Source organism: Lactuca serriola, chromosome 5 (assembly GCF_051521515.1).
Source record: "Lactuca serriola cultivar US96UC23 chromosome 5, Lser_US96UC23_V15, whole genome shotgun sequence".
Lineage (NCBI taxonomy): Eukaryota > Viridiplantae > Streptophyta > Magnoliopsida > Asterales > Asteraceae > Lactuca > Lactuca serriola.
Window position 1 is genome coordinate 125,658,244 of NC_136412.1, and position 15,218 is coordinate 125,673,461.

The window sequence follows — 15,218 nt, forward strand, 5'->3', positions numbered from 1 at the left end:
AGGACATCTTGTTAACCAGGAAGGGATACTGGTCGATCCGGCCAAGGTTGAGGTGGTGATGAATTGGGAAGTGCCGAAGTCACCCTCTGAGATCAGGAGTTTCCTTCGGTTAGCAGGGTATTATCGGAGATTTATCAAGGATTTCTCCAAGATCGCAGTGCCACTCACCAGATTGACCCGGAAGGGTGTTGCTTTTTCATGGGGTCCCGAGCAGCAGACCTCCTTTAAGACACTTCGCCAAAGGTTGTGCGAAGCCCCAGTATTAGCTCTCCCGGAAGGGATGGAGGATTTTATAGTATATTGTGATGCATCGATTTTGGGGCTGGGAGCGGTATTGATGCAGAGGGGGCATGTGATAGCATATGCATCGAGGCAGCTAAAGCCTCATGAGACGAGATATCCCACTCATGATCTAGAGTTGGGGGCAGTAGTGTTCGCCCTCAAGATTTGGCGTCACTACTTTTATTGGGTTCGGTGTACGATATACACGGACCATAAGAGTTTGAGGTACTTGATGGATCAGCCCAACCTAAATATGCGGCAGAGGAGGTGGTTGGATGTGGTCAGGATTATGATTGTGAGATCCTGTACCACCCTGGAAAGGCTAATGTGGTAGCCGATGCGTTGAGCCGCAGGGCGGAGAGCACTCCACTGCGGAATGTATGTTTGAGATTTACCATGATCGCTCTGATACTGGATGCCATTCGTGGGGCACAGGCCGAGGTTGTGCGACCTGAGATGCAGAAGAAGGAACGGGTCGTGGGGTTGGTTTCGGAGTTTGTCACGGATGGTCGAGGGCTTATGACTTTTCAGGGTCGGATTTGGGTACCGTTTGTGGGCGGTACGCGTACTACTTTGATGGAGGAAGCGCATCGATCGAAATTTTCGATTCATCCCGGGGCTACGAAGATGTATTTGGATTTGAGAAAGGAGTATTGGTGGCCCTGTATGAAGAGAGACGTCGCATTGTTTGTTGAGAGGTGCTTGACCTGCCGTAGGGTTAAGGCCGAGCACCAGAGGCCGCATGGCAAGTTGCAGCCATTGGAGGTTCCCGAGTGGAAGTGGGAACAGATCACTATGGATTTCATCACCAAATTGCCGAGGACTGCCAGAGGAGTTGATGCAATTTGGGTGATTGTGGACAGGTTGACGAAGAGCGCTCACTTCCTTGCCATCAGTGAGCGTTTTCAGCGGAGAAATTAGCGGAGGTGTATGTGAGAGAAGTGGTATCTCGGCATGGGGTGCCGATCTCGATTGTTTCGGACCGTGATGTGCGTTTCACTTCCAGATTCTGGAAGAAGTTTCATGAGGAGTTGGGTACTAAACTGCATTTTAGTACCGCATATCATCCCCAGACAGACGGTCAGAGTGAGCGGACGATTCAGACGCTTGAGGATATGCTCCGCGCATGTGTGTTGGACTTCGGGGGTAGTTGGGATGCGTATTTACCCTTGGCAGAGTTCTCTTACAACAACAGCCATCATTCGAGCATTGGTATGCCGCCCTTTGAGCTGTTGTATGGGAGGAGGTGTCGGACCCCCATTTGCTGGGGTGAGGTTGGACAGAGAGTGATGGGTAGTACAGAGATCGTGCTTCAAACGACAGAGCAGATTCAGCAGGTCAGACAGAGGTTGTTGACCACCCAGAGCCGACAGAAGAGTTATGCGGATAGACGTCAATCCGAGCTTGAGTTTCAGGTCGGTGATCTCGTTCTCCTGAAGGTCTCTCCTTGGAAAGGAGTGATTCGATTCAGGAAGAGAGGCAAATTGGGGCCCCGATATATTGGTCCTTTCCGTGTGGTTGCGAGGGTAGGCCGGGTAGCCTATCGTTTGGATTTGCCAGCAGAGTTGGGGCAGATTCACGACACTTTTCATGTGTCGCAGCTGAGAAAGTGTATAGCCGATGAGTCGGCAGTGGTTCCATTAGAGGATATTCAGGTAGATGTAAGCCTGAATTATGCCGAGAGGCCGGTGGCCATCAGAGATCGGAAGATCAAGGTTTTGAGGAACAAGGAGGTACCCTTAGTGTTGGTTCAGTGGCAACATCGGAAGGGATTAGAGATGACCTGGGAGCCGGAGCGAGAGATGCGTGAGCAGCATCCGGAGCTATTTTCAGAGCGAGACTTCGAGGGCGAAGTCTAGTTCTAGTGGGGGAGAGTTGTAACGGCCCGGATTTTCAGGTATCTTTTATGTTTTCAATTTTTGATGTTTGTGAGGGGACTCGGCGAGTTGGAGCTCAGACTCGCCGAGTAGGATCGTGATTCTGGAGGCGGGTTAGCGCCTGGACTCGGCGAGTCCTGGGTATGGACTCGGCGAGTCCGCGCTGTTTAATGAAACCCTAATTTCTCGGGTTTGGGACCTATTTAAAGGGCCTTATGGCCGTCATTTGTGCTCACCAGTCCCTTGAGTGAAACCCTAATCGAGTGTGAGCGTTTGGAGCAAAGTAGGAGGCCATTATTGATCTTGGAGGTGTCATCTTGAAAGGGAAAGGGAGGATCAGCTAAGGGAAAGCAAGAGCAGCCACTTTCTGAGAGTTTGGAGTCCAGAACATCGCTATTGTGGTAATATCTTCGAGCTATCCTCTTCTATGTTGATGTTTGCATTGATTTAGGGCTTATTGAGCCCTTTTGTGGCTAGATCTAGTGCTCCCTTGGTCCCTTAAGCGATTTAGACCATAGATCTGGACCCTTGGAGGTCTAGAGTGTCCCTTTGCCCAAGCTTTTTGTGAATCAATGGAGGTTTTGGATTGAAATCCTTATGCCTTAAGTCAAAATGCCATTTATGAGCCATGGGGTGTGTCATGAACACCAAGATAAGGACTTTACGTGTTGAATCAGTCTTGGAAGGCCAGATCTATGAATTGCCGGAACAGATCTGACCTTAGAAGCAAGTTTGAGTGATTGCATGGCATGGACTCGCCGAGTCCGATGATCAGACTCGGCGAGTAGCTTGAAGATTGCCTTCAGATCGCCCAGTGAGTGGTCCAGTCGAGTCATAGGTTGACTCAGTGAGTCAGGGCGAGTCTGAGAGGGTTGACAGGTGGTCTGAGTTGAACTGGGACTCGCCGAGTTGTTCTTGAGACTCGGCGAGTTGAGTCGGGGTGGCCCCGCGATTCTTCCAGGTGGAACTCGTCGAGTCAGGGGGAGTACTCGACGAGTAAAAAGGGAATTCCAGAGAGATTGGTGAAAACGTCTAGACTCGCCGAGTCGCCATAGTGCACTCGCCGAGTCCGGTCAAAGTTGACCGTTGACCGTTGACCAAGAGTTGACCAGTGTTGACTTCTTAGGGGTAGTCAACCTTAGTGTTAAAAAGTGTTAATTAGAGACATATGATGTTATAGGGAGATTGTAGCTCAGAGGATCGAGCACGTGTGATTTTGGGATTTGCTAGCTATCGATATTCGCGAGGTGAGTCTTCTCACTATATGTTACCTTGAGTGGTATTATGAGTTGACCAGAGGGTCTTATGTGTTATGTATGAGATTATGTGCTATTTATGAGATTGTATGCTATGTGTTATTGTATGCTGTATGACTATATAGACCGGACCGGAGGGTCCAACAATTCAGATCGGGCCAAAGGGCCCAATGAGCTATGACTGGACCAGAGGGTCCGACGAGCTGCGGGACTGGAAGGTCCCGCTGAGACATCTCAACCAGAGGGTCGGGTTAGCCTCGAGTGGCGTATTTTTTGTATGTGGTATTTTGGGGAACTCACTAAGCATTTATGCTTACAGTTGTTATGTTTGATGTCTCAGGTACCAGCGAGGACTGTGGGAAGGCGACGGCTTGACACGTACACACACACTGATGGAGATTTTTATATCAGAGATCTTGGGATTTGTTTTTTTAAACATAATTGATTATGGATTTTGATTTGTGATGTGATACATTATGTGGTTTTGGAAATGAAAAATTATTTTGAAAATTTACGGCCTTACATTTTGCAAGTATAACAAGAAAACAAGCCTTGGCTCTGATACCACTGTTGGGTTTTGAGCATTCTAATACTCCTAAGTGTACATGCAACCCTAAATACCTTGGATCTATGTTTTCTCTATTATACATGCAAATATGAACATCCAAGGTATTATCCTAATCTAGCATACAAAACAATGAATATAACCAGATAGAACACATACCTCTTTCATGTAGAAAGTCTTCATGAAGCTTGAGTGCCAAGTGCCTCAAGTGTGACACCTCAAATGGTTCACACAACACCAAATACACTTGGAATAACTTAAGAGAATTCTACACTTCATGAAAATCGGCTAGCCCTCTCTAGCATGATACTAGTGCCCATTTTGGTCAAGAATAAGATGCATATATGGTTAGGGTTACACCATGTAAACCCTAATTGACATGGCCTTTCATTTCCATGATCCATGGGTACAAAAACACCATGGAGCATCCATGGAGCATCATATGGGTTTTAACCCAACTAGATAATTCATGGAGCATTAGCCCACTATATAAGTATGGATGATTTACACAATCAACCCATATATTTAATTAGTCTTCTTTTGATCACTTAATTAATCCTAGATTAATTCTTGATCAATACTAATTAAATAATCTTATTATTCTTATTATTAATATACTAGAACTTATAATATATTAATAACCATACATGTCTTATTTCTCTCATTTAGTCTATCCAAGTGCTTGATGCCATGCAACCCAAATGGACCATGCCGGGTCGGGTCAAGTCTTACCAATTATAGTTATGGACTTAGACATTAATCCAACATATGTAACGTCCCAAAAATCCGTACCAAAATTTTTTCCTTAAATCATTACTAAATTCATATTTATAAAAACATATCATAAAGCATAATATAATTCAGAGTATTAATTCCAAAACATAATATCATTATCAGAGTAAAACATCCCAAGCTGACTAATCAATGGTTTGTGTCATGCGATCACCCCGAGCTCTTCCCTCCGTTACTGGAAGTACCTGAAACCAAAACTGAAAACCGTAAGCACGAAGCTTAGTGAGTTCCCCCAACCTACCACATACCCTGCATAAACACATACTGGGCCACGCCCACTATTCCGGGCCTCACCCGCTACAACAACCCCGCCTGGCTTCGAGCCCTGCTCGGATACATATATGTTTCTCTTAGGCCCCGCCTGTCTCTGGGCCCTGCCCGCTAACCACATAATACAATTAGCATATAACACATATCTGAACATAGCCTACTGTATTCTTGTCCTTAGGCCTTGCCTGTCTTGGGCCTTGCCCCTATCCTATCACTAGTGAGTCGTGGAACCCCGTCCAAGCTCCTACGGTAAGTGAGATACGGGCCCACGCCCACACTCACTCCATACCTATCTCGGGCTTCGCCCATGCTCTGCTACTAATGAGATATGGAACACCATCCATACTCTGTTATTGGTGAGATACGGGACCTCGCCCATACTCACCTTCCTACCAGGCACATACATGCATCACACAGAAAACAAGTATACTCTATCATGCAAACCATTCCTTGGCCACCCGCCCGACATCGGACCTTGGTCCTGAATATCATACTAGCAAACAGTGCCTAGGGCTAACCCCCGAGTCTTCCTACTCATAACTACATGAGCCGACATTGTGGCCGTAGACCCATTCACACAAAGGGAAACTCACCTGCACTACGGAACTCTTGCTGATAACCCTCTGACTGCTGACCGACAATTTTCTGAACCGCTGCTCCACTAGCTCCCCGAGCTACCAATATCAATATACATAACACTTAGATCCAATCAGAACTCTAGAAGTCATCTAAGTCCATTCTTGACAAAGTCAAAGTCCTGGTCAAAGTCAACCTTCTTGACTGGCTCTACTCGCCGAGTCACCCCAAGACTCGTCGAGTCCATGAATTCAGAAACTCCCATAACACGACTCAACTCGCCAAGTCACCCCAAGACTCGTCGAGTTCAACGATCTCTGAGTCCCATCCTACCCAACTCACTAAGTCACCACTCCAGTCACCGATCTAAGTCTTAACCCGGAAAGGTTGAGGTTCTACGATCCAACTCCTCGAGTCCAAGAACAGACTCGCAGAGTCCATAGCAAATTCAACAGACTCGCCGAGTTGTTCTTCGAACTCGTAGAGTTCCTGCCTATCTTCATCCAACTCGCCGAGTCCACCCATGTGACTCGCCGAGTAGCTTCAACTCTTAATCCATACAGTGGATTTCCGAGCCATGCAGGGGCTCCATCTTGTAGATCCACTCTTCCACAGTCCATTCCTCATGTAAAGTTGAAAACTTTACGTGAAACCAAGGAGCTATAGGCTTAAAAAACCCTAGAGCTAGGGTTTGTGACAAAGGGGCTTCACCAACAACTTATTGGCATAAACTTTATGGCTTTCTGGATCCTTAATTGCCTAGATCTGAGGTAGCAACCTCAGATCTACTCCAAACTTGAAATAAACCTCCCCATACTCAAAATTCCCAAATCTCAATCATAAGATAGATCTTAATGCAATAAGGTTAGCTTATTACCTCAAAGGATCTGAAAAGTCACACCAACGCTGTATCCTAGGCTTCCTCTTGCACCACTATGAACCTCCTTCTCTTCCAAGCTTCAAATCACTTCACCAAGGCTAGATCTTACTCAAAATGGGTATGGTGTCTAGGGTTCGGTATTCTGGGTGAGAGAGACTGTATAGGAACCCTAGGGAAGAGAATTAGACGTTTAAATAGGGCACCAATTCCCAAACTTAGGGTTGCCCAATCCAGACCGGACTCGCCGAGTCCACTCTCCGACTCGTCGATTCGGTCACTTACTCTTTAACCCGGATCCCGCTCGGACTCGTCGAGTTCCACCCTAGAATCAACGAGTTGACCTCTTTGACTTAGGGTTTTCCTTTCCTTTCTTAGTCTTTCTAATTCTGGATGTTATAAAATAATCAATTGTATGAAGTTGTGAATATGACCCTTTAGGATCATATATTATCTAGCAATATCATTTTCTATTAACTATTGGGCATACAGATCTTTCATATATGGTACAATCAACAATGATTTTTGTATAGCCAACCACCAAGCTAAATGCTCTATAATATAATTTTGGTCATTCTCATAATTGAGTCGCATGTTGTAACTCAAATAATCATATTATGTATGGTTGGTGCAGGAAATATTTCTTTGTCGTCTACCTTAGAAGAAAAAGTTTTAGAAGGTCCATATTTCTTCTAAATCATGTAGACAGACCCTAAGGTTACATAATAAATTCACTGTACTTATACGTTAAAATGTTCTCTACCTTACTATCGGGAGCTGCAACTATTCTCTTGTATTATTTTTCCTAAGCAAAATCACATTGCGATACTTGGGAATAATAAAATCACATGAATGACCTCACATGCTTGTAGCCAGTGTTGTAAATATTATGATTGATGGAATATATGAATTTTTGATCCATTGTGCTTAACAGCTTGAACATCGTCACAAGATCATTCTGGTTCATTAAAATAATATCAACAATTGTGAACGCTGGTTCTTCGTTATTGCCATTGATGATTTTATACATAAAATTCTAAAGAGTATCTTTAAAACGCACATCTTTTATGATATTCATTATTTTAACAATCTTTTTCAACGACCAGACGTCATCATCTATCTTTTGCAACACAAATTGAAATATAATATTAATCTACTTAAATCTTTTAAAATTGGCCTTGTTAAGCTTTACTTGGAATTTTTTATGGGTGAATGTCTTCAGTGTTATTGGTAAATCAAGTTGCTTGAATTAATGAAAAAGAATTATTTGAGTATTATGTGTTTTATGTGCATATACGCGCCTATAACGATATAATAAAATAATAAAAAAAAAATATGCGTCAAAAATAGAATGAAGATTTGACCCAATATATTTAAAGAAAGTTGAAGTAGTCGTAACAAGGATTTTGGGGATTTAAAGAACACTGAAATCCGACTTATAACAAAGAAGTTATGACATATCGAAATTTTACGGCAAAACCGGCACGACACTGTGTATCGTAAAAAGTGAGTTGCTATAACATATTTTTAGCCTTAGTAACCTAAACAAAAGTCGTAGTATACGTTAAACCGAGAGCATGCATATAGAGAGCATCCAAATCTGACTTCATTAGAGGAAGTTATTATTTTTCTAAGATTTGGCATAGCAGTATGCAACCCGGAAATCTAATTTTAGATTTATCGATTTTTAGTAGACACAATCTAAATACGAATCGAATATCTCGTTAATAGGAACTTAACGATACAAAGATAGACAAAATTGGACGTCAGATGACAAAGTTATGAATTTTTAATGGACTTTAACTATCTAAGTCTGTTAAAATACAACCTTAAAAATAAAGTCAAAATTAGCCGACAAAGTCTATACGAAAGTTGTAGATCACGTCTATACCTACACGTGGATATAAAGAATGTCAAAAACGTAACTCATATGCGAAAGTTATTGAATTTAGAAGATAATTAAAGTATGGGTTAAGATATGAGGCTGACACGTGGCACATTCCCAGCTCCACCTTTCTCCCCACGGCTTCGCACCGGATCTCAACACGTGGCCTGCGTACAACCAATGTAGGGCTTGGTATGCCCAGTGAACCGCGTACACCCTACGTTCTCCGAAGTTACGTCTTGCGTAATGCAATTCCTCAGCCTATAAATAGAGGTGTAAATCACCTTATTTCCTCACACCAAAACCATGCTTTCTCTCTCAAATACCCTCCTTTGCCCCTCCCCTTCCATAGTACTTTCCAAGTGTTAGAGGCGAGTCCCGGAGCACCAGAAGGCTCCAAGAAGAAGAGCTTTCGGCTCAGAAGTTCTGCCCCTACAGAGCCCGACTCCTAGCTAAACCCCCTTGTAAGTGAGTTATGCTTACTCTACTTTAAGTATAACTTATGTTTAAGTTCATTCTCGTTATTATGAACCTATAAACAAGATTTATCAGTGATTCAAAGTTGTTATACTGATTGATCTACTTACGGGGATGATGTCTAGGCTGTGATTTAGTGAGGTGTTTAAAGTGGGCTTTCCAAACAGTATAGTACTTATACCAAACAGACCCTACATCCGATATGATCCTACCTGGTTGTTCCTTACTTGATAGATCATGAAAGTAGACTTTGATTTAATGATGAATCTAGACTAATAATTAGTCGTAATAGATATTAGACTAAAATCTAATAATAATGATATTAGGTTTCGTCGGAGGAAAAGAAAATTGTTAAAAGCAAAGCTTTGCCCAAATTACGAGTCATCACTATAACAAGTGAGTGTCTAGTAACTTCATCTTACACATAGATATGAAGTATTTAATATATATTACGTGCTATACGAGCATATTATATGTGTTCTTGATAGCTATGCTGGATGAACGATGTATACATGTTTTTCTTGATTTAAATTGTATATGTATTTTATACATATCAATATATTGGGAAAAGAAGGATAGATGAAAGATGAAATAAAATGATGAGAGGCCTCGATATTGAAAGCTGGCCCAGTCATCTAGTATGGAAACCATCAATTTCTAGTCAAGTCAAACTCAAACAAAGTCAACGGGTCAAACCGGTCAACTCAACTAGTGCTTGTATGTTAGGGCATTTACTAATGTACAACTCTCTATCTAAATACAAAGTATCACTCGAAAGTTTCAAATGTTAAGACAATCTAAACCCTAAATAGGGTCAGTGACGTAACAACTCAATAAAACTCAATTATGTATCCTTTGGGGGTGTATAACACTCGTAACAAGGTGTAGTGGAGTTTACAATCCTAGCACTACGGGGCAAAACACTAACAAATGCTACAACAAAAATCTCTCTCAATCTCTCTCGCTATATCTCTCTCTCCAAAATCTTTCTTAAAATCTCTTCCAACTTTTTCATAAACACTCATGCCATCCCAACCCTTCAATTGGTCGAAACCCCCTCGAAACGGGAAGTTAATATGAAAATTAGCACCTAAGATGTGAACCCTCTCAGACTACGAAACCTCTTAGACTACAAAACCTCTCAGGCTGCGATACCACTTTTGGACCGAGGACCTTCGCTGCCCATACCTCTCGTAGGAACAGATGACTTTCACATCTGCTCGAATAAGAGAGTTTCGCATCACCATCCGAGTCTTGCATTTCCGTCTGACTTTAGCACCCCCATCCGAGGTTCGCACCTGGTCCGACTTTCGCTGCGAACCTCAAGCCCTCGCACCAAACCCAACTTTTGCACTCAGCAGACTCTCGCAGGTCACGCACTCCTCTAGCAGCGAACCTTCCCTTCGCATCCAACCCTCTCACCTTCGCAGTTTCGCATCTCAAGTCCGGTTTTTGACCAGTTTCACATTTTGAGTCCGATTTTGATGTTTTTGACGTGGGATTTTCACCCAATTCATATTTTTGACATCGCAAACCCTCTAAACTCATATATTATCCGCATCATGAAGATTTTATTAATTATAAATCATGTTTTTGTTTTGGATAATATCAAAAGGACATAAAGACACTTTTGATTTTTCCAATAAAGTTATGACACAAACCACATTTATATCTATTTTATGTCACTATTCACTCTCTAGCTAGTCAATTCATTGTCCTTTTCATCACTTCTCCTAACAACCCATCAAATCTACATTTATGAAATCCCTATAAACAAATCCCAGGAGATAATTAATTCTCCTCCAAGATTGTCACATTCTCTATAAAAGCAAACTTCTCTCTCTCTCTCTCTCTCTCTCTCTCTCTCTCTCTCTCTAAACTACGATCCTTTCAAGAAGTGTTATTGAGCTTTCCTCCTAGTTGGTAAGTATCTTCTTTCAACACCTACACAATCTTCACATCTTTATACAATTTGTAAATCATTTACACAAATATCTACATATTTGTTCTTAGGATCTTCAAATCTTCAAGCGTCTTTCAAGTGTTCTTGACTTGAAACTCCTCATCCTAAGCCTTCCACCACAAGGAATTAAATAAGGTGAGTTCTAAACCCTATGTTTTCATGTTTTCTTCAAGTTTTAAGGGGGGGGGGGGGAATACAAGTTACAACAGCAAAACAAAATTCAAACTTAAACATCAGCTTTCAACAGGAAATTTATGCTCTATTGTTAGGTGCATTTCATGCATTCATTTTGTAGTTTTAGTTCATAAAAGTGCATTGCATTTAGGTTTAAACTCATGAATTTTGCATATTTTTCGGGATTTTTCATGATGCAATTCCATTCACACACTTTTATGATATTTCAGGGACTTTTTGAAGGTTGGAAATCGTTGGAGGAAGTTTAAAAGAACTGGAGACAGAGTTACAGAAGTTTTGGAGCAAAGAAGTGAGAGAATGAAGAATTTGGCTTTTCAGAAGTTTACACGGCCGTGTAAATGATCCCCTTTAATTTACACGGGCCGTGTAAACGTACATGCAAGGGCATTCTACTTCGGAGGCCTTGAAGAATTGAGCATTTTACTTTTATTGTTTACACGGTCGTGTAAATTTCACCCTTTAATTTACACGGGCCGTGTAAACGTCTCGACAGTTTTAAAGTGGTTTTATCCTCTTATAATTGAGACAACCGGTTTTGTTAGTAGTTAGGTCGTATTTTGGGAAGAAACAAGGAGATTTTCAGAACTTTGGCAAATAGATTAACACTTTAATTTCCTTTTTGTAAGTCAATTTGAAGTTTAAACTTGTTTGATTTGTAGTTCAACCTAGACATGTGTGGTTGATTTCATTATCATTTCCGAATCTAAATTCTTAAGTATGTGTTGTTAGGTTGTAACTTGAATTTTACTTGTGTTTAACATCTAGTAATCTTTGATTGATCTTAATCATGTGTTTGTTTGGTTCTCTTTTTCACTTGATCAATGAATTAGGGTTCTAGTCAATCTAGTTAATCAAATTATGATATTCGTATATGTTTTATGATTTGATGTTAGTAACACACACTTACTTGGTTGTAATTAAATCAAAATTAGTGCAATCAAAGATTAAATGTTTATATTCCCAAGCTTAAGAGGAATGTTAAACCTTGTTGGTAATTAGTGCAAGAACTTAATGTCATTTAATGATTTGATGCAAGAGCTTATTTGAATTGAATCAATTAAATGAAGTTTTATTTGAAGAGCTTGTTTTGAATAAAATACTTTTGCCAATTTGGATATTAGAGTTTATTAATATCCAACATACCAACCTAGATTGAACATGAGTTATAATCATATTACATCTTTCAACATAATACATGTATAAGAGTCAGAATCAGAAATGTACTTCTTTTACTGTGTTTGTTATCAATCTTTCTTATTTATGAAGTTTAATTCAAGTTCAAACACAATCCCCCATCTTAATATTATTTGTATTATGTGTGAAAATATGGCAAGATAAGAAGTCCTGTATTTCTGTGGATCGACCCTGCTTACTCTATACTATTTTTAGTATTAGAAATAGCAGTGATTTGAGCTTTGTTAATATTATTTTATCCCATCATTTGTTGGTTTGACAGCCAAACAAATTGGCGTCGTTTCCGGGGATACGGTAGTACTAATTTTTTATGCGAAGATCTTTTCGCACAGGTACACCTTTACCAGTTGATTTGGAGATAGAAAATCTGCTAAACAGAGAAGGAAGCAAGCCAGACTTTTAAAGAAACAACAACAATCCGGAGCTTCTTCATCAAATCCATCAACCACATCCTCTCCAACATCCAAAAGTATCACCCCACCATCTTCACCTACTCCTACCATGGCAGATAACCATGGAGGAAATCAAAATCCTCCACGTCCACCACCTGAACAAACCTTTAGACAATGGGCCACTCAAGATGTCACCCAACAACCTTTGTGTATAAATTACCCTGCAGCAATCAACTTTGAACTCAAGTCTGGACTCATCCATTTGTTACCCTCATTCTGTGGTCTTGAGAATGAAGACCCACATAAATTCCTTAAGGAATTTCATGTTGTTTGTGTGGATATGAAGCCACATGAAGTCACAGAAGATCAAATCAAGTTAAGGGCATTCCCCTTTGCTTTACAAGATTCAGCCAAGGAGTGGTTGTATGACTTACCACCGGGGTCAGTCACAACATGGAATGAACTTACAAGGATGTTTCTGGATAAATATTTTCTAGAAATGAGAGCTTCAGCTTTACGTAGAGAGATAATTGGTATCAAGCAAAAAAAGAGAGAAGCCTTGCATACTTATTGGGAACGGTTCAAGAAATTGTGCTCAAGATGTCCACAACATGGGATTATAGAATATCAGTTGCTGCAGTATTTTTGTGAAGGAATGTCATCTTGGGATAGGAGATTACTCAATGCATCAAGTGGTGGATCTATAGCTGATAAGACTCCAACAGAAATCAGAGTTCTTATCAAGAACATGGCAGAAGAGTCCAAGCACACAGTCCAAGAAGAAGAATGGTACAGTGATGCACCAAGAGGAGTGAAAGAAATTTCTACCCCAAAAATTGAAAGTCAACTTTCTGAGTTGATTAAGGTAGTAATGATGCTTGCAAAGGACAAGGGCGTGCAACCACCAACAGTTAGACCTTGTGGTATTTGTACACAAGTTGGACATCCAACCGACATGTGCCCTCAACTTCAAGAGGAAGATTATGAAGAAGCAAAAGCCATGGGAGGTTTTCTTGGATCTAGTCAAAGGGGATATGAGCAGCCACGAGGTGATCAAAGATGGAACAACAATCAAGGATGGGGAGGAAATCAACAAGGGAACTACCAACCAAGTCAACCACATCAATACCAACAAAGACTACCTTTTCCACCACAAAACTTTCAGCCAAGGCAACCACAACACCCTCCTCAACAAGTGGGTTCATCAAGTATGCCTTTAGAGGACATAGTGAAAAGTTTGGCAACTAGTACACAAGTTTTCCAACAAGAGACAAAAGAAAGCATAAAGAACTTACAGAAACAAGTTTCACAGCTTGCTATTTCCGTAAGCAAACTAGAATCTTAAGGAAAGTTGCCTGCCCAAACTGAAGCAAACCCAAGGCACAATGTATGTGCCATCACATTGAGAAGCGGGAAGGGTTATGATGGTCCAAAATTGTCGGTTGATCAAAAGGAAGAAGAAATAGTAGTTGAAGAGACGACCAAAGAAGAGAAGGAGGAAGAGAAAACAATTGAAAAGAAGCCCTTCATCACTGAGTCTAAAGCCACACCTGCTCCATTTCCCGAAAGATTAAAGAGCACAAAGAAAGAACGGGAGGAGAATGAGATCATGCAAATGTTCAAGAGAGTTCAAATCAACATTACACTCCTCGAGGTCATCAAGAAGGTACCTAGATATGCAAGGTTCCTTAAGGATCTTTGTGTATCTAAAAAGAAATTAAAAGGAAATCAAGTCGTAACGGTTGGGGAGCATGTATCCGCGGTTTTGCAAAAGAGGATGCCCCCGAAGTGCAAGGATCCCGGTGTCTTTACCGTGCCTTGCAAGTTGGGAAATCTTTATGTACCCCGAGCTATGCTTGATCTAGGTGCATCCATAAATGTCCTACCATATTCTCTTTTCAAATCAATTGGTGTAGGAAGATTGAGCAAAACCGGTGTGATCATCCAACTTGCTGACCGGTCTTTGGTACACCCAAAGGGAGTATTAGAGAACGTGTTAGTGCAAGTCGATGAATTTGTCTTCCCGGCTGATTTTTATGTCTTAGATATGGGAGATGATGACTCTCCAAGTTCAAGTTCCATACTTTTGGGTAGACCTTTTCTTAAAACTTCTAAAACAAAAATCGATGTCTACAATGGAACTTTGAGTATGGAATTTGATGGTGAAGTTATCAACTTCAATGTGCATGAAGCAAAAAAGACTCCTTTTGATGTTCAATCTGTTAATTTTTCAATTTGATCAATCCCTCAACAAAAAAAGGGTTTGAACTTGTCTCACAATGAATTTCTAGAATTTGTTTTGTCACGGAAACTAGACAGGGACAAAGCCAAAGAGCTTGCAAAGAAGTTTGATATGGATAATGAAGTGTTGGAGATTTTAGAGTTTATTAATGACAAGAAGCATGTGAGGAGTGATGATATGTTAGAGAGGCCCACGTACCCAGACTGAAGCACAAATAGTTGGGGTCCAAGTCGAGCCAATGACATTAAAAAGGGGCGGCTAACCGGGAGGCAACCCGGGGGTATTTTGTCATTTCATATATTTTCGTAGTATTTTCTTTGTTTTCAAACTTCCAAGTATTTTTTCATGCTAAAAGAGGGTTAAAAATCATTTTTC

The 15,218-nt window shown here is 41.1% G+C and overlaps 1 protein-coding gene across 1 annotated transcript; it reads left to right on the top strand.

The window, feature by feature from the left end:
* The first annotated feature begins 12,710 nt into the window (after positions 1–12,710).
* Positions 12,711–14,840, top strand: LOC145049785 (uncharacterized). The gene is made up of 2 exons (XM_078998143.1): positions 12,711–13,925; positions 14,055–14,840. The coding sequence occupies exons 1-2, from the start codon at positions 12,711–12,713 to the stop codon at positions 14,838–14,840; spliced, it is 2,001 nt and encodes a 666-aa protein (XP_078854269.1).
* The last annotated feature ends 378 nt before the right edge of the window (positions 14,841–15,218 follow it).

Excerpts from the sequence above, each read along its gene's own strand:
- LOC145049785 (XM_078998143.1), top strand. The coding sequence starts at position 12,711 with ATGGCAGATAACCATGGAGGAAATCAAAATCCTCCACGTCCACCACCT. Across the intron at positions 13,926-14,054 it reads TTTCACAGCTTGCTATTTCC|GAAGAAGAAATAGTAGTTGA; the intron begins GTAAGCAAACTA and ends GTTGATCAAAAG.